This window comes from Scatophagus argus, chromosome 20, assembly GCF_020382885.2.
Source record: "Scatophagus argus isolate fScaArg1 chromosome 20, fScaArg1.pri, whole genome shotgun sequence".
In the NCBI taxonomy this organism is placed as follows: Eukaryota; Metazoa; Chordata; class Actinopteri; family Scatophagidae; genus Scatophagus; species Scatophagus argus.
The window spans coordinates 13,215,424-13,235,285 of NC_058512.1; the positions used below are offsets into that span (position 1 = coordinate 13,215,424).

The 19,862-nt window shown below is 39.0% G+C and overlaps 1 protein-coding gene and 1 long non-coding RNA gene across 5 annotated transcripts in view; both read left to right on the forward strand.

The window, feature by feature from the left end:
* Positions 1–877: 877 nt before the first annotated feature.
* Positions 878–18,278, forward strand: smad2 (SMAD family member 2). 2 transcript variants are annotated; one of them, XM_046375341.1, is made up of 11 exons: positions 878–1,041; positions 3,404–3,948; positions 8,594–8,683; positions 9,424–9,617; positions 9,923–10,057; positions 10,179–10,253; positions 10,514–10,567; positions 10,763–10,975; positions 11,360–11,497; positions 12,298–12,442; positions 13,784–18,278. In XM_046375341.1, the coding sequence occupies exons 2-11, from the start codon at positions 3,692–3,694 to the stop codon at positions 13,905–13,907; spliced, it is 1,425 nt and encodes a 474-aa protein (XP_046231297.1). In that variant the 5' UTR covers positions 878–1,041; positions 3,404–3,691; the 3' UTR covers positions 13,908–18,278. The 2 variants fall into 2 exon arrangements, with proteins under 2 accessions (XP_046231297.1, XP_046231298.1); XM_046375342.1 differs by having other exon boundaries at positions 10,179–10,241.
* A 557-nt stretch (positions 18,279–18,835) lies between these two features.
* The window catches only part of LOC124052051, an 81,191-nt gene continuing 80,164 nt past the window's right edge, over positions 18,836–19,862 (forward strand). Inside the window, exon 1 of one of the 3 annotated variants that reach the window (XR_006841921.1) lies at positions 18,836–19,076. This is a non-coding gene — a long non-coding RNA (uncharacterized LOC124052051). The remainder of the gene's footprint in view (positions 19,077–19,862) is intronic. The other 2 variants (XR_006841919.1, XR_006841920.1) reach the window with 2 other exon arrangements.

Below are 19,862 nucleotides of genomic sequence, written 5' to 3' on the forward strand. Positions count from 1 at the left end.
GACACAGCCTGATATGAGCTTGGAAAGCAGCTTCATTAAGTTCTGATTTCTCCACAGACAAACGCTTTGATTTGCATGCAGGTGCTGCAGGTGCATATATCTGTATATTTGCATGATGTGGCCAGTTGGTCTATGAAAGGAAAGGTTGACCCAACCGCAGCTCACTTATCTCCCAGTGATTGTCTTTTTCTGTATGAAAAAGCATGGAAAAAAGCACATAATACAATATTTCATGCTTTGCACTTTGGTAGGCTTCTGTATCTCATTTGTATGCAGTTATGAGTGAAGGAATAGATAACGTAATTGCTGTAGATTAATACATTCATAAACTAAGCGTGATTAGACTAATTAAAAAATATGTAGAACATTTAAGAAGAAATAGGCTTTAATGTTTATCCTTATCCTCTGGGCTACTATACAATATTCATAAGTAGTAGTAGTTTGTTAGTACCAGTACAGTTTGGTTTATCTTTAGTGTTAGATACTTCAGCCTTAATAAAAATGCATATCGTACGAGTATCTGTTCAACCACAGAGTTGCGTGTCAGCTTTGAAAGATAGAGTATTGTGAAAGTAAAAAACGTAAGTGCTAACACTATTTTATTCTTTTAATTGTATTCCTGACTCTGTACTATCCTATTCTATTGAATTGACGAGGTACAGTACTTCTATTATGCAATTGTAAAAGGACAATCAAGGTAGTCACTGATACCCATCACTGACATACCTTCGTACGTAACAACATGTGACGGACGCAACCTCAAACCAATAGAACACACGTTTGTCAACAGGTTATCGACTGAAGCCCAGGATTCAGCCAATAGGAAGAGAAATAAGGCGGGGCATAATGGCGTCGGGCTGCTGTTTTGTTTTGCATGAAGCGATACATGTTTGGTTGAGCTTTGAATGAGGGGCCATCATCCCGGCGGCTCAGAGGTGGAAAATACAGTTTAAAGTCTCCTTGGTTGCATTTAAAATGAACAAGAAGGCTTTTCTCACATGTACCTGAGTGACTGTTCAGCGTTCTTTCGTCTCTCGTTGGGTAAGTGTGTTTTTAACAATGAAACTGATTTGAATTGTTAGCGAGAAAACATGCAACAGACCTGTTTATTTGTCTGTGACACAAAGTAGCAAGCTTGCTAGCGGATTTTTCGTACTCTTTTTTTTTTCTTTTTTTTTCTGGAGGTGAGGGGAAAGGGGTAGGGGGGTGGAGGAGCTATCAGTCATTTCGAGACAAAAGAAATCTGAATAATTCCACTTTGTTTGTAGATCACAGCAAATGGCATCCAGCAGTGAAATGAACTGGCTTTTTGTGGCTTGTCAAAGTCTGTATCCACTGACTGCTTAGTCTGAATTGCCGTTTGTAGCGTTAGCTTATTCTCCAAGCCGTGTGTTTTGTGTAACGTTATGGTTTCGGAGAAGTAACCCAAACATACAGTTTCTCACAAAAAGACGAAACGCTGCAGACAAAATAACGTTGTTTATTTTGCCTACAAGGCCTCGATAGCCGTGGTCAGCATTTCGAGTAGACGTATACATTGTGGCCACATCAGCACGTTTTGTGCTTTTTGTTCCTTACATTAAGACTTTCTGTTCAGTTTGAAAAGCTCCCACATATGACAAGGTCTTGTCCCTGGGATCCCCAACCACACTCCTCCTCCTCCTTTGTCCCCCTTTAGGACAAGGAATACCCATAGTCCTAAATTAAAGTTTGTTTAGTCTTTATTTAACTAAATAATTACACTGCAGTGACCCCAATGAAGTACTAACGACCCACCATATTTTACAGCACACTGTGTTTTTCCGGTCTTTTTCTCTTTCTCTCAAACAGTTTATGTAATGTATTCCAGCCCCAATGGTTATTTGAATGTTTAGACAATATCAGAAAACTGCAGGTACTAAAATTAAGACTGTAGTTAATTATTTTCAGGAATGTTCTGTCTACCTCTGAAAGCCATTCATACTCTTGTACTATTGGTAAGCAGTCCAAGGGTTAAGCCTGTGAAATTAATTCTTAGAAGGAGCTTGGACTTTCAGAGTAACATGCCAAGGACAGTGATCCTTTCCTCCCTGGCAACTGACATGAGAAATGTGCATTACTGAGTGTTTTTACCTGTATTTATTTAAGTGTCATTGATTAGTAATCCACTGACCTGATCTAAACACAACCAGTGTTTCTCTTTTGAGAAGACTGGCCCCCCAGAAAAAGATAAGTATTCAGATTTGATGTAATAATTAAATTAGAGTATTTTCCAAAGTTACTTATACAGTTTCTCATCTGAACATTGTTGTTGTAAAACAGGTAGTTTATCATCTGACAAATTTGATAAAATAGTCTTAAGAAGTGAACTGTGAAACTCAGAACGGTGATGTTTGGTGTGAATAGGTCAGGACATTTTATCCGATGAGGCTTTAAGACCCTGCTCCCGAGCAGGATTTAATACTCTGATGCTGCTCAGTTTTCGTATGGGGGGTTGAGTGCTGGTTTTGATAATGGGATAGGTTTAACATAGGATTAACACAGGATTAGTATGTATACTGACATAGATTCATCACCTCAGACATAAATTCCTCCCCTCTCAGTGAAAAACGTGCTTGAACCTGGCTGTAAGTTATCTTTTTTGAAGGTTGACCAAGGAAAATAAACCATATATTGTAACACAGGATCATATGCACCCTCGCCATTTGGAATAATTCTGCAAACATACAGGGTTTGTTTGAGATTTGATGTGTTTTGTGCAGATCTACACTAAGTACCTGACCTGTGACTTTTCAGTCTGGTATACAATATATGATGAGATGCTATTAATTCAAAACTGGCCGATAAATGTGGCATTTGAAGAGATAACATTGCCCAGGTTATTATTGGAACTGAAACTGAGATCTGTCACACTTAATATAGTGAATCAGCCTTACCATGTATAGTTTTTTACTGGTCTTTTGTAAGATGGCAAACCTGTGCAAACAGAAGTGTTTAATTTTGTTATTATTTGTTATATCAAATAAAGCACCAAATAGTATTGCACAGTAGTCCACAGTAAAGTGCACACCAGCCGTCAAGTATATTAATCAAATGTCGACCAACAGAGGAGCGAGTGTTGAATGTGAAAAAGAACCAGTTAGTGTGTGCAGGGTGTGCAGTGCTATGACTGCAAGTCTGGCTGATACATACAAGTACTGTACACGGTGGGAGAGTTACCAGCAGGGGGTTATGGTAGAAATGTGATAGTTTTGGCTCTGGGTGGAAAAATTGCTTGTCTGGATGTGTTGGCATAATTAATGTCATTATTTTAGAAAAAAATGTTATGCACTGATTTGTTCATTAGACTTTTCATCGTCTTTACTGTCTTTTTTTGTTCACCTGTGTTTCACCTGTATTTCTGTGTGCTTTCTCTTTTTCTTAGGTTTTTTTAGATGCACTCCTCTCTGCTCCTAATGTTTTGAGCTTTCCATCTGAAGTCTCCTCAAGACTGCTCAAGACCAATGCCTTAGTTCTGACTAGACATGAACTAAAAACATACATAGATATAATCTGTGTATAGTTCTTTAAAATTCTCCTCAAGAAATCAGACAACATCCCATCACCCATACCACCCTCCTTCCCCTCTCTCTTTTTCGATTTACGTCAGATCACGAGGGGCATCAAAACACACTTAAGACATACAGACACGCATACACATACAAAAGCCACAATGTCCTCCATCCTTCCCTTCACTCCCCCAGTCGTGAAACGCCTCTTGGGTTGGAAGAAGACTCCAGCAGGGAGTGGAGGAGCAGGGGGAGGAATTGGAGGAGTAGGGGAGCAAAACGGAGGAGGACAAGAGGAGAAATGGTGTGAAAAAGCTGTGAAGAGCTTAGTGAAGAAGCTGAAGAAGACTGGGCAGCTGGATGAGCTTGAAAAAGCCATCAGCACGCAGAACAGCAACACAAAGTGTGTCACGATACCCAGGTGAGATGAGCATACACACACACATAGACATATTCCAAATTTCTGTGTCTTCCTGACTCTGCCTTGTAGATGCTTACACACACACACCATCTGGTTTTTATCAGAAAGAATACTAACAACCATGTTTGCCAAGACATTTAAGTAAAGCACACACTGCCTTGCCTTTTACATGGTCCTTGACATAATACACACAAAAACAACTGTACTTTAGTAGTTACACATTTGTCATCATACTCAGGTACAACAGACGTGCTTGGATACATTTGAGAATCTTGAATTTTGTTTGATAAATGTCTTAAATAAGTAGCAAAATGAATCGAGTTGCAAATTGTTTCAGCACTGACACATTTGAAGTTGTGCTCCCATTAACACACACATTTGCAGTCCCTGTGCATTGGTATACCACAACACTACCAACACAGATCAGCACAGCAAAGTGTGTCAACACACATGAAAGCAAGAAGGAGGCTAACGGGCACCCACAAACTTGCTGAAGGTAAAGTATGTGTTGTGCAAGAACAGGTCCACTTCCTCATTCTGTTGTTCCATAGCTTAGCAAGGCAGCAGAAGTGAAACCTGATTGGAGGAAACAGATGTCAGACACATGATGCCAACCAAATTTGGCTCTGCGCTGAGCTTAGGATTCATAAACTGCATGCAGACAATGTATCCGTGCATTCAGACTGTGTGCAGCATTGTTGATCAATTGCTGCAAGTGTGACAGGCTCTGACTACTCTGTGGTCTTTTGCAGCTACACAATTCTGAACCGCCAAACTGTTTCAGTATCACCTCTCATCTCATTACATTGATTAGATGGGATGATGTAGCTTATTGTAAAGTGCTTCTTAGATATGATCACAGGAATTTAATCAAAACAAAGTACATTGAATGACTTGGGATCTTATAATAGACTCCAACATTTAGTTCCAACATTTTTTTAAAATCCTGGTAACAGCATGAGTTTGTTTTGCTCAATGTTCAGCACTGGCTGCATCACCTAATGAAGCAGTCAATGCCCGATTCAGTTCTAAAGAAATGCTATTCTTTGGTACATACCACATCCCTCTCAATCTCACAGGCTGTTTTATTTAAGAGGTTGAAGAGGTTGGGCACTATTAACAAAATAAAGAAAGTCTGAGGCCTAAAACAAAGCTGTAGAAAGAAGAAATAATTAAAAAAAGGAATACCGGTACTTATGAAAGCGCTGCAAAACTGTACTTGATGTACATTTAATGTGAAAAGTCTCATCACCTCTTTGTCAAGGAGCAAAGCTGCATTGGAAAAACGACATAAAAAACAACTTTCTGTTATACCTGCACATATTTTGCTGAAAACCAAACACCTTGAGCTCAAATTGCTTCAGATTTTTTCTCAGCAGAAACTAATTTGTGTTCTCTTTCTAAAACCTTGTGCACCCAAGTCTGCTAATAGTCAGTACTTAGACTGATTTTTTTTTTTTGTAGGTCATGTGTCTTTCAGTATAGATTTCCCCTGTGTTGCATGACTATGTACACGAGACAAGACACCAGAGCAGGTGAAACCTTATCATGACAAAGGTGGAGAAATCAGAAGAGCATGTGATTACGTCAATCAATCCACTGAGGAGATAACTAGGCCCCTCTGTGAAGATTTTATGAGCGTCCCTTCTCAGATTTTCTGTGTGATCTACCCTCTCTATCCTATTTCTCTTGCAGTTTTCTATAATTATAAACTATCAATAACAGAATTTGTAAGATCATCTTTTCTTACGCCACACTCCACACCCATCTCAGCCACAGATCACCTGGAGCTCATGGGGGTTTAGTGTCCTCTTTGAAGACATTTCGGTAGGGCAGTATTTCTTTAAAATGGTGTCTTGAACCTGGGTCTTTCAGTTCATTCATTCCAGATCAGTACACATCGTGGGAATCAAGACTTAATTTGTACCATGCGCTACAATGCAGTCTAAATAAATCTGGTTTGCATTTGACTAGACAGCAATCAGAGTATTTGTATTTAGAACATTATTGACTTCCAGGTGAGAAGGTGTAGTAGTGGCAAGCAAAACAAAGGCCAGGTCAGGAGAGGTGATGGTCATGTAGTGTTTTTTATCCCTTTATCATGAAAAGGTTTGTTTTTCTAAGACTCTTGTAAAATCAGAAGGTGTTGTTTCCAAGTGGGTAGATAGTTTCTCAGCAGTCCTCTCTGTAGTCCTCAGATTGGTGGCTGACTTTGCAGTGCAGCTCAGTGGAGCAACTCAATACAGTGAATGTACTGCTACTGTGAGCATAAAGCTTGGTAAAGTATGAGGCAGGGCAGTTCTAGAGTAATATGACTCATATAACAATATACAGTATATGTTGGTATATACTCTATGCTGAATAGTAGATCTAATACAGGTCTCATTGTTGAGGAAACTGAGAAATGAAGTGAATTTCTGTAAATGTAATAATGGGTAAAAGGAACACAAAAAGCATAACATGTTCACCAGTAGAACCACATGAGACAGAAGTGGCTGATGCCAGGCCTCTCTCTTTCTTCACTCTGAGGAATGTAGACCAGATTGCAGCTTCTAGAGTGGTACTGATAAGGTGATGTTGGTGTTAGAGATTTGAATGAGTTGAATAATGCTGCTATCTTCAAATCTCTGAACCTAACCCTTAGGTTTTTTTTTTCAACTCTATGATGAGTCATATCACCTATAGATTTTGCTTTACTACTTATGGATCAGATTGACATTGGCTTGCTTGAAACAGCTACATTTTGGGGGCAGCCCTGCCACCGAATCGTAGGTCAGGATGTGCTACTTGACGGTGCTCTGTGGTTTTTGGTAGATAGCACTTCAGGCTCTCGATGCATAGCTCACTTCCCTTTGAACACAGTGCAGTAACATTGATAAAAGGTAAAGATAATATGATCTGCAGTTCTCTCTCTATCAGCTCTGTTTTTTTAGAGGGGTGTGGTTGAGGAGGATGTCTGGAGGATTCTCCAGAGATAGCAAGTGGGTGACTTTGTAGATTTCTGTTTGAGTGGAGGTAAGAAGTAATGTAACAAAGAAAGAGTTTAATGGTGTGACTGTGTGTAGAGGTAGGAGGATCGGTAGCTTCTTGAGTGCTGACAGAAATGTTGATGACCTCAAAAAATGATAAAGGTTTCATGTTTTGAAAAAGGGTTATCATCAGCCATATTGACGTTTTGCAAATAATCCAGTACAAGTACTACCTGAACCTCTTACAAGTCCAGCTTTAAAGCTTCAGACAGACTTGTAGTAGAGTGGATGGGGATCAAGAGTCTTGCTCAGAAAGAGGGTTTTTAGCAGAGACACTGTAGGGATTGTACCAGTGACCTTTAAGTGAGGAAAGAAGAAGGCAAGACATTAGAGATAGTCTACACAGGGCTCGTATTCGTAGAACTCTTTTAAGTGGGCTGATAAGTGTCGAGATAGCAGGTCTTGTACAGACAGGTCTGGCAATTACTTTGCTCTGATCAGACAGCAGAATCTCCTCTTCTGTTCTTCATTCCTCGCCTCTTCTTCATTCCTCTCCAAGACAACAACTCATAAAAGCTTTAGAGAACAAGATAGCAGTCCGAATGTGTGCTTTTTGAATTCATACACACGTATGTATTGAATTTGGTTTTGCTGTCGTTATGTCTTGACACACTTTGTGTATTCTATTGATTTTTTTTTACCTCATTGTTGTGTTAATGAATACATTTCCTGTTTATTTCACATCATACTTCTCACTTCTTAGGAATAAGGGCTGTCACAATATCAGATTTTTACTCCACGATTATTCAGGCCAAAAGTATTCACCATAACAATGTGTTATAATAATATATCTATCTATAGAAGAGGTAAAAAAAAATGTGCTGATGGTCAAAATCATCTTTAACTTTATTTTGTGTTTTTGTGCTTTTTTGGCAAAGGATGTACACTCTACACAATGAGTGTAGAGAGAGTCTGTGAACATAACTATGAAATGTTGTGAAAAGAACAATTTCACACATTAACATAATATTGTCATATATATTAATAACACAAATCACAAAATCAGTATTTAATGTACCAGTTATCATCAATACCGGTATATTGTGACAGCCCTATTAGAAATACTATGCAGATATGTGAATTGTGCATGTTGTTCACATATTAGGTGTTGTCAGGAATTGTGGGAACATTGTTAACATTGTAGCAAGTTATGAGCAAAATGATCAGGCATGTTCTTTTTCACATCTGTGCACATTATGAGTATGATTACACAAGAAGGAAAGGGGTATCGGAAGATGAATTCATCTGGTATTGCCTCTGGTCTAGAAGTTTGAACAAGCGGCCACAATTCCATCCCATCTACCTCCTGCAACAGCTGTTTGCACCACACCACTCGCTGTCCAATTTGGATCTGTTACTCGATCAAGTGTCATCCATTTAGTGTCTCTTATTGAAAAGCACAAGGGTGGATTTTTTTTTAAATTTCCTTCCTTGGTGCCAGTAAGAGACCGACTGTACATGTCTGTGATTTCATCCTACTAATTTGGAATGAAACACTTCATGTTTCTCATCTGTTAGCTTTTATTTTTATTGTTTTTGCATTTGTCCTCTGTGTGCGTTTTGTGTGTACATGTGTGCATGTGTTTGTGTTTGCGTGTGTGTGTGTGTGTGTGTAGTAATTGCTCAGATCTATGGGGTCTAGGCTCAGGCCACACGATAGAGCAGTGGGACTCTACAGGCATGTACGGATATCCTGACCATAGCAGGTGAATATACTCACACTCAAACACAAAATGAGTCAACAATCTCTATATATCTCTATTCCTTCAAAAGCTGCACAGGAAAAATGTCACCACATTAATGTCCATCTGTCTTTCTGTTATCTACCATATCATTACAAACTGGCTTGAAGACTGTCTAAAATGTAATTGCCTGTCATAATACAGCCTTATCACTGCCATCAGGGTAATAATGCTTTATATAATACAGACAAAAAGAAAAGAATTCAGATGTATTTCTGTGAAAATGTGTGTGTAACAAGTGGAGCTGAAATATGTCAAAATCTATTATATCAAGCATAATTTAAGCAGCGATTGTGTTGATTACTCATTTAAATACATGAACAAAGATGGGTTTCATGGTAATTTCCACATATATGCTTTGCCTTTAAAAAGATTCATGTGTTTTGTTTTTACAAAGGGAATTTTAGAGCAGCAGTTTCAGAGATCATTTTGACTGTGCAGTCACTCTTTCCAACTGTGCTGATGAGTCTCATAAAATAAGATTTAGCCATAAAATTTATCAGTGTCCTTAGCTGGTTGGCACATTGGTAGCCTTCCTTGTCTGCTCCTGTATCTTTTCTATTTATTGTTGCCTTGGTGCATACTACCAAACCAGAAATTCAAGGGAGCACAGATTTCTTTTAACATCCTCCCAGTTTGTAGTCTCCTGTAAGACTTGAGCACTTCATTGAGCTATTGGCTATCCTCTCACCCATCCTTCTCAGGTCACTGGATGGGCGTCTCCAGGTTTCCCATCGTAAGGGCCTGCCCCATGTCATCTATTGCCGCCTGTGGAGATGGCCCGACCTTCACAGCCACCATGAGCTGAGGGCCATTGATGCCTGCCAGTACGCTTTCAACCTCAAAAAGGATGAAGTGTGTGTCAATCCCTACCATTATCAGAGAGTGGAGACACCTGGTAATAACCCTTGAAAATGATTTGTGTGTTTCTTAGTTTTTATTTTTAAGTACTGCTGGCTTTGATCTTCAAGGTACCCTCTAGTAAGTCTATAATCATGACTGCCAGGGCAGCTGAAATTTCTGAAGTTCATTTTGCCATTTTTTGCCATGGAAACTAGTCTAGATGTGTTTTTCACATGTTCTTAAAAAGTAGACTTTTTTGTTGGAGCACACTTTGCTCCAAAAGGTGCGTTTAATTATATCATTTAATTTGTTTTGCCAATCGTGTTTGCCTCTGTCAGCAACGCTTCCTTTTCTCTACAGTGCTGCCTCCGGTGTTGGTGCCACGCCACACAGAGATTCTGACAGAACTTCCGCCTCTGGACGACTTTACAAACTCCATCCCTGAAAACACCAACTTCCCTGCTGGTATAGACCCTCCTAATAATTATATACCAGGTCTGTATGAAGGGGTGTGTTAAAATTTTTTCTTCAAAAAAATCTCAGTCTTTTTCATTATGTGCAGAACTGAGTTACTTAAAATGTATCCTAATGTTTGCGTGGTGTGTGTTTTTAACAGAGACCCCTCCGCCTGGCTACATCAGTGAAGATGGAGAGACCAGTGACCAGCAGATGAATCAAAGTATGGAAACAGGTAGACAAGATGTGTGTTGTGTTAGTTAACATGCAGCTTTGTATCCTACTGTGTGGGGGGGGGGGGGGGGGGGGAAGACACGCTACAAGGGTGAGCAGATCAGTTATAACAACTTAAAATCACACTACTAACAAACATGTGAGCGTAAACACTACAGACAATATCAGTAACATTAAACAGCACAGCTTATACAATCTGTACATCAAATGTAACATATTACAATAGGTTGATTTATGATATACGTCACATCTTTCTTAAAGGCTCTCCAGCAGAAATGTCACCCAGCACCCTGTCGCCTGTCAGTCATGGCCTTGGTAAGGTTTGCTTTATTTTTATTTCTGTTTTCTTCAGTTTTACTTTATTTGAAGTGTTATTGACAGCCAAGGTAGTTTCTAAAAGTGTCATATTAAAATGGTCTGAAATCCCAAAAATTATGCTCTAAAATTGAGAAACATTTGAGGATTTCAAACAAACAACATGCAAAATGTCTCCTCCTTGCTTTCTTTCAGACCTTCAGCCAGTTACTTACAGTGAACCAGCTTTCTGGTGCTCAATAGCCTACTATGAGCTAAACCAGCGAGTCGGAGAGACATTCCACGCCTCACAACCATCTCTGACAGTCGATGGCTTCACCGACCCTTCCAACTCTGAACGATTCTGTCTCGGCCTTCTCAGCAATGTCAACAGGAACGCAACTGTTGAAATGACAAGGAGACATATAGGTACAAGTTCAGCGCTTTATTGTTTATATGCTGTTTTAAATTTTTATTTTATATGGTATTGCAGAATCCATGTCACGACAGAATGTGACTCCAGTGACAGAGACAATTTATGATTTATTTGAACAAGTTAATTGTATCATTACAGACAAGGCAACATGTAAAGATGAAGGGAATTTATTGGATCACAAAAAAGATTGAGACTCTATCATGGCAAGTTTGTGGGAAATACTGCATTAAGAGAATTTTAAATGTATTTTACTTAGGACATGTTGTTGAATAAGCATGATATTTTCTATAGCACAAAATTCATGATTTCTTCCTATTGATTTATGTTTTCCTCTCATACTTTTACTTTTTTTTTTTTTCCTGTGTCACACACTGCAGGTCGTGGTGTGAGGTTGTATTATATCGGAGGGGAGGTGTTCGCAGAGTGCCTCAGTGACAGTGCCATTTTCGTCCAGAGTCCCAACTGCAACCAGCGATACGGCTGGCACCCTGCCACAGTGTGCAAGATACCACCAGGTTTAAACACATTAACAGTTTGCTAATATTAATAATATATATAATTCTTAATATATTTACAGTCTTGACATTCATTCTCATAAAATGGATAGAAATCCTTCTCTTCCTCTTAGTTGGCAGCTTGCATCCACAAAAAAAGTTAGTACCACCAAACAAAACTTTCTGACTGTTTGCACATAGCGGCTTACTTTTTATGATGAAAATAGCCCTAACCGAATAGCGGGACATTACTTTTTGTTTTCACCTGATATCAATAGAATGAAGCTTGAGGAAGAGCACTAATGCCCTCCACAATGTGACAGTTTTTCTTCGACTCCCACCCACACACACTGACTCATCTGTACCCGTCTAACTTTGAACATTTCATTCCTGGCCAAATGAGCAGTGTGAACAATATCATTACTGAGGGAGAACTGTACCAAAAGGGAACAAGGAATTTGTAGACATTTAGGGGTCGAACTTGTCAGCCCTGTGGAGAATAATCACAAGCATACAATACACCCACACCTCACAATTCCTCTGCTTGGTGCTTTTAAGTTAAGTTCACAGAAATGGCAAAGTAAATGCATTGTTATCAATTAGTTCACAGGTAGCTTTTGAGTTTACCAAATACATCAATCACTAATTCAAATGTATCAGACTTTATCAGGGATAGGGCAAAAAGTACCGGAAGTATGGTCACTGCTATCCCAATGTTTCACAATCCACCCTCCTCTACCAAGATGGAGAAAGTTCTTCGATGTCTGAATTAAATCTTTCTGATGGTGCTGACCTACTTATGCTTCACCCCCTTTTTTTAGGCTGTAATCTAAAGATCTTTAACAACCAGGAGTTTGCTGCACTGCTGGCCCAGTCAGTCAATCAGGGGTTTGAGGCAGTCTACCAACTAACCAGGATGTGCACCATCAGAATGAGCTTCGTCAAGGGCTGGGGAGCAGAATACAGGTATGTTGCACTCTCAAGCACATCATTGTTTTTTGTTTTTTTTTAAACCATCATCCAGGATGAGTGGGGAGTTGTAGCTGTCTGGTCAGACCAGAGGATAGCAAATAAATTTAATTTGTGCATCCTTGTTAAAGATGTTGGAACATTGGTGACATAAAGGCTATTTGCAGGCTGTGGAGTGGCTGCTGTTGGTTGTGGCTAGTTTTGTTTGTGGCAAAATGGACATGAAGAGTTCACAGTGCTTTTCATTTGGTAGAGCAGTATTGTATAACTCCACCACAATATTTAAGCTTTGACTGGCTGATATCATGTTGGTCCAGTCAGTGCCCAGCAAATGCACTGAGTGTCCAAATGCCATTTAGTGCATACAGCAACGGCACTACCTGCCCTGAACACTGACTCACAAGCTGATGTCATATTCCCTCAGCTTAATGGACTGAACTCCGGTAAGGCTACAAATCTCACAGCGACATCTTTGAGAAAAAAGGCACGACTGCTTAAAGCTAAACAAATGCACTCACGAAGATATGTTTGTCAGTAGTTGTACTGCAATCCGTTTTGAAAAAAAGTGACTCGAGCCGAATCTGGATATTATACCAACGGGTCACATGGTCTAAAAAACACTTTAGATTTGACCCTTAGATTTTGACTCTCTGCTTCCTGTGCGCAGGAAAAATATACATAAAAATCTAGGGAGTGACAGTGTACATTATGTAAACAAGTGTCTGAAAGCTAAAAGGTTTGTGCACACTCTTATCTGCCCGGCATGTGTGTAATTTCTATTACATTCCTCTGTTGTAAAATGTCAGATTACAGGGCATTTGTCTACATCTCTCTGTCTTTGTGGCCCTCCAACCATCCACCCTGCAAACATCTGCTCTGCTCCTGGCTCTTCTTTGTGTTGCACCACCCCAGGAACCAGACAGCAGCATTTGTGGGGGTGGTTGGCTTGTCCTCACTGGTCAGGGTTGAGCCCTTATGTAGCCTGTCTGGTTAACAGTCAGTGTCTCTGCTGTTTGTAGAGCCCAGGCCAAGACTGGCAGCACCACAGAGCAGTCAGCTGTATTTGGTCATCTGGTCAGACCTTGGCAATGCAAGCTCCCAATCACTTTTTATTTGCTGTCAGTCACTTTAAGAAAAGTTATTTATATTTAGTGATTCAAATCAGAATCATTCAGAATTTCATTGTAAAAGCTTTTATGCAACTTTAATCTAATAATGGGAAAATAATCAATATGAATGCTTCTTTGTCAAACATTATCATTTTAGTACTGAAAGAAAATACTACTCCTTAATTATAAATGTGACTAATTTATCCCTTACCCCCCTTTATTGCAACAGACGTCAGACCGTAACCAGCACTCCCTGTTGGATTGAGCTTCATCTCAACGGCCCCCTCCAGTGGTTGGATAAGGTGCTGACCCAGATGGGCTCACCATCAGTGCGCTGCTCCAGTATGTCCTAAACAGGGTTCTGCCGCTGCCTACACAGAGTCAAAGTGACATTTAGCAACATTAGTATGTCCTAAGGGAAACCACCATGCAGTCTTAAACTGATTACTAACAACATTATGAAAACACAACAAAAACAAAGAAAAAAGAGGATTACACAATGGACCTGGTGGATGGGAGAGTGACATCACTGATGGACAATGGTGGAATGTTAATAGTGATGTCAGAGTGGGCCTGATCACCTCAGGCTCTGTTGGATTAATGCTGACATTCCAGTAATCATGGACCTAATAAGTGAAATCACCCTGCAATATAAAAATGTCAAGACATGGAGTGATGTCATAATGGACCAGACTACATTCATATTTTTTGGTATTTGACTGAGGTTCTGCACCAGACACACAACTTAGGACAGAGTTTTACTGTCTCCAATGACTCGAGAACAGCTGCTTCGGGGTTTGAACACGTGACCTTACAGGACAGTCACTCCAACCACTAGTCCCACCATGCCGCTTCACTACCTACCAGCCACAGCACAACTTTGATTCAGTGTGTCAGGCTTCCTTTTTACACAAGGTTGAGCAACAGTAGTACTGCCACTCCAGGCTCATGTTCAACCAAAGTCAGCTCCATGCCTGGACATGATTTTTTTTTGCTGCATTTTCTTCGTGACTTCCATTTTTATCTGAGGTTTCCACTTTTCCTGCTTTTTCCTAATCAGTCTTGTGCTGCCGTGATTACAGTTCACCTGACTACGCTGGGCTGACAGTCTTCAGCTCTTAAAGGGGAGACCACCAGATCAAGTTGATGTCTAATATTACATAACCCATCTTTACATGTTCACATGCACACACGTACACAAACAAACCTTTGCCCTTCATGCACCACTTAACTTTATATTTTAACACCTTTGCCTTGACATAACGACAAATCATTTCTTCTGTGGTGTTTAATGTTTAGTGTTGATTGGTCCCGTTCAGCCATGAGTGTGCAGTGGGCAGATGCTTGAGTGTGTATGAGCTGAAACAGAGGACTTTGTCTTTTGTTCTTCTCTGAGGAATTTTTGTTTTAAAGTGTGGTTGGTGGCTAACCAGCACAGTTCAATGAAATGAGTATGCTACAGGAAAGGAAGTGCAAGAGTGCAGGACGTGTCACACCACTGGAACTTCACACAGTTTATGAACTCTTTTCAGGCAGTAATAAAGACATAAGGACACAGTTAACAGTTTGCCCTTCTGGCTTTTGAAGCTCAGCAGTTTGCACCGTCTGTCTCCCCCCTCTGCACGTTCTTGCTTTTTTTCCTCATACGTGCGCCTCCTTAACTTTTAACACTGATATCATCTCGCCTGTGAAGGAGAATTGGATGTTGGACTTGTTGCAGGATTGGACTCGGTACGAGTCTAAGCCTCAAAGTCAGCCCCTGCTGTCTAACAGACAAAAAGAAACACACCCATCTCTTATAATTCACTGATGTAGACATTGTGAAAGTCTCTTTATTATATGCTTAGACAGATGCACGGTTTCCCCAATACTGACATTTTATTGACAGGAAGATGAAGATAAAAAGTCCTGCAGTGTGGGACTTAAAAAATAGCTTCTGTACCGTACTTGCACTGCCCCAAATATGCACCCTTGATATTGCTACAAGAAAGTTGCCTTTGATGTAAAATACAGCAAGATATGCTTTGAAATGTACAGATAAGAATGTTGAAAAGCCCAATTTAAGTCAAGATAATTACAAAATTATAATAAATGTTCACTATATTGACGTATATTCTCAGAATTGGCTTATTCAAGAGCATCCCTTTGATTTTAATGAGATTTTGTTTGCCCCAGCTTAACAGCCAGCCGGTACCTCCATCAGTATTTTAGAGTCCAAATCTTTTCAACTCAAAGTGTTAAAGCTTTAAGTATTTGACAAACTAGTTATACAACACAGCTATTATTTTCTTTATGCATTCTTTTAGCTACTTTTTTTGTACTTCCATGTATTTTTTCTATCTGAATATATTTAAAATTGTCAGAGCTTTCTTCCTCTTTATTAGAATTAAATATTTTTTTAAAATATACCCTCTGTTTGGAACGATCACAGCTTGATGATGATTTATGAAGTATGTAGCGTAGGATGTAACTTTCACTGTATTTACCACTGAAAACAGTTCTTCAGTTCAAATTGTGTGCTTAATGACTGAAAGGCCAAGTCACCATAATTAACATCCTCTTCATCAAAACCTAATTTGGCCGATAAAATGCCAAAAGTGGCTGGTGAGTTCTTATCAACTGTCATAGCTGTCGATGAAAGTGGTTTTCTGCCTTACTGTTATTTTTCAACTCTGTTGGCATGACCCAAATTACAGTAGTGCTGTCCCAAAGACTGAATGCATGTATTTAAGTATGTCCTGTCCACTGCAGATCTACTGTGTCAGAAACCTAGCTGCTGATGAAAACCTAATATCTGTAGTTTTCTGGTCTTTTATTGGCCTAATCTAAATATTAAAACTTTCCAATGTCTTTTGGGGGTTTAATCTGTTGCAAATTGTTAGTTACAAATTTAGATTGCAGTTTTTTTTTTCTCAGTATACCATTGTCATGAGAAAGTAAAGTTAAGAACATGACTAAAATTGGTTTTGGTTTTATAAGGATCTGATCCAACAGCTGGGCAGTACAGTATTCTTTTTCAGTATCAAAGCAGTTAGCGTTGATTTGAAATGCTCTGACTTTGAAGGTGAATTTGTTGAATTCTGTCTTACTTTATAAACATAGGACATTCCAGTAAGCAGTCTCAACGCTGCTGCCAATTTCAGCTCTGGAGATGTTTACTACTTATCACTCCTTGTGTATGGTTGTAAACTGTTAGTCTACAGTGAGTGTGTTTACATGCATGTGGCATTATGATGTTATCTCCAAGTGTGTTCTCCATGAGTGCTAGCAGAATGTTGGCACAAAAAATGGTTGGTTGTAATGGTTGTAAACATATGTAAATTGAATGAGGTGTATACTTAGCCTCACTATCTTGGTTCATACTGTCACATTCCACATAGCTGGCTTTTTTTGTTGTTGTTTTCCAATCTGCGACAAATACATTAGAGGTCTTTTAACTTGGTCGACGGTAATGCTGTTGTGTACGTAAACACATTCACATTTTCTATTTGATCATTCAGTACTGCAGTATGTGGTTGAAATGTGCATTTAAAAAAAATGTTGTAGAGCACCAAAAGGTTTAATGAAGGTTTAGTTTATCATATTATGGTTGCTTGATATCAGACTGAATTGGGCCCAGGCAAATATGTAGGCTGAGACATCTAATTCATAAATCCTGATGTTTAATCTGCAGTAACTTTGTAATTCAAGTCTTGCGTTCGATACACTCTTGATAGATGAAATCCTCTCCTGCAGGATGATGTTCATCAGCACTTGGACCAAACTAAAATATTGACGTTTTTGAAAAAAAAAAATAAAAGCAAGTGATGGTCCTGCAGTTTCTATGTAGGTTTGACCACAAATTGTACTTGTTTTTATCAGAGAACCGAAAATTTGCCTGAGTCGAATGTTTATAGTACCTACTTGTAACCAGACTGAAACCAGCCAAATGTGTCTGTCTGTATGTGTATCTGTCTGTCCTAGTATCTGTCCTGTCTTGCTGGTCTGTCATTTGTTTTTCATTTATTAGGGAAAAAGTTGACTGGACTTTGCTGAGGTCAGTGCACATGCTAAAGTGAACACACAGCAGGTTGTTGTATCATTGCTAACTTGTTTGTTCTATGCAGCAACATCAGATACTGTGTACTCAAAAAACATTTCCACATGAAGAAATATACATAGTGTATTTTCTGATGGCTAGACATGCTGTTTTTATGCATGTTGCCAGGGTTCAGCAAAAAGCCTTTGTATCTACTTCTTTTGCCACCCAAAATTGTACCCCCAAAAACCAACCAGCTTTTTTTTTTTTTTTTCCTTCAACCTTCTTTCCTCATTTTTGGAGAAAGAAGATGACATGTAGGCTATACCTACACATTTTGAGGGTTCATATTTCTATTTCAGATTACATATTGTATTTTATTTTATTTTTTTCTTATTGTGATGACAATTGTGTATCTCCAAATAAGCCTCTTTCTTGTGAATTCCTAAGAAGGTGGCTTTTTGGAGAAAGTGAAGCTTCTACATGTCACTAGTGATGTTATTGTATAGTCGTACTTTAATTTTACCATACACACTGTTCCTTTTTCTTGCTATCAACAGAGCATATCCCATTAGACAACAAGCTGTTAGTTTTTCTGTCTTCTTTAAACACTGATGATGATCTTCTTAGGTTTTCCAACTATTCTGCATATACAGACAACTTCTTACAGTGTACACTAATAAAGCTGTTTTAATTAAACTTAAAAGTGCATCCTGTTTTGCAGGTTTTGATCTGAAACCATTCAAATTGGCAATGGGTTGAGTGATATAGGCCGCATAACCAAAGCTTGTACAATGCTTGTACAGCTTGGAGGTAAACTGGGCAACCGTTGCAGTCACCAAACCTGATGTCTTATAGGTTGTATTGAACACTCATGGGTCGCATACTGCAGCCAAACTCGCAACATTTGAGCAGGTTGCAAGTCTTGTACAAGAGAGCTTTTAGCAGGCTGTTTTGAGCCATGACACACCACATGTTATTAATCTCCATGTTCTGTTTAACATGAACGTGCAATGTTGATGATCAGGCCAACACAAGCAGCATGCGAACCCAAAGTCAAAGCCAGTCATGCAGATATACCTGGAAGCAGAACTTGTCTACTGCTGCCTTTGTCAAAAAGCTGTCTTGTTTGATGTTGAAGAAAAAACTTGATTTGATGACTGTTTTCAGTCGGTGAATTTAGATTTTCTCTCCACTTGAGGATTTATAAAAAAAGGTTTAATATATCCTAATTTAAACGTGTCTTTATCAATGTATTTAATTGTGTCTGTGGCTTACCAATGGCGGACTGGAAGGGGGTGGGGCTTATCAATTCGGTCAGCACGAACCAGGTGTGGTAAAGTCACTTTTGCGGGGATTTTTAGCGGACGTGTAAACTGTAGCTCAGGCTACATTTGCCAGACCGTGACGTGAAGATCAAGACGTCGTCAGGCTGAATTCAACAGTGAACCAGTTTGGCTGGCGGCTTGTTGGGGTTCTGTTACCTGCTAACGCCTAATGTGAGGTAAGACCAAAACGACACACTGTTCGCTAACCTTTTTTTTCACTATAACATCCCGTTTAAAGCCTTAAATCCTCACAAACAACAGACATGGATAGATTTTAATAGAAAGTACAAAATTTACACTTTGCTCTTGACAGGTGTGCACTATTATTATTATTATTATTATTATTATTATTGCAAACTGGCTAGGAACTTAAATTTCTTTACAGGGCTTTGTTTACACAACATTAGTTGTTGTTTAAATAACTTAGGGCAAAATATTTTGATTTTATTCGGTCTTCAGAAAACTTTTTCAGCTTTTAAAATAAATACTTTACTTTTGTTCAAAACAAACTTGAAAACATTTAGCCATGCGGATACGACCGAACAGTTGCAAGAATAACTTGCATGAAACTTCATTAAATAAAATGAGTTGGCTCAAGTACTGCATGATAAATGTAGTTTTAGAAACCAAACAAGAGCTTGTCTAAGAGGAAAAGTTAGTACACTACATGTACCAAAGCAGTATGGATGTACTGCTGATGTATGTAATACACTTCAATATCCAGAAGAGGGAGGTAGAGGTACATTAATGAAAGATCTTGCGTAAGAAGCTGTGTGAGGTCTACAATATAATCAATGAGAGGATGTGTTAATTTAGACATTTGGTTTTAACAATGAACATACAATTAAACTACAGTCATTTTAAGCACACACATCAGTCAACGCACACTTCATATAGCATGTTGTTTTCTTACCGGTGTTACATCAGATTACTCTGGTTAACTTTCAGTGATTAACAAAGGT

Coding starts and splice junctions, on each gene's coding strand:
- smad2 (XM_046375341.1), top strand. CDS start 3,692: ATGTCCTCCATCCTTCCCTTCACTCCCCCAGTCGTGAAACGCCTCTTG. Junction 10,568..10,762: donor GCCTGTCAGTCATGGCCTTG/GTAAGGTTTGCT, acceptor GCTTTCTTTCAG/ACCTTCAGCCAGTTACTTAC. Junction 10,976..11,359: donor AATGACAAGGAGACATATAG/GTACAAGTTCAG, acceptor CACACACTGCAG/GTCGTGGTGTGAGGTTGTAT.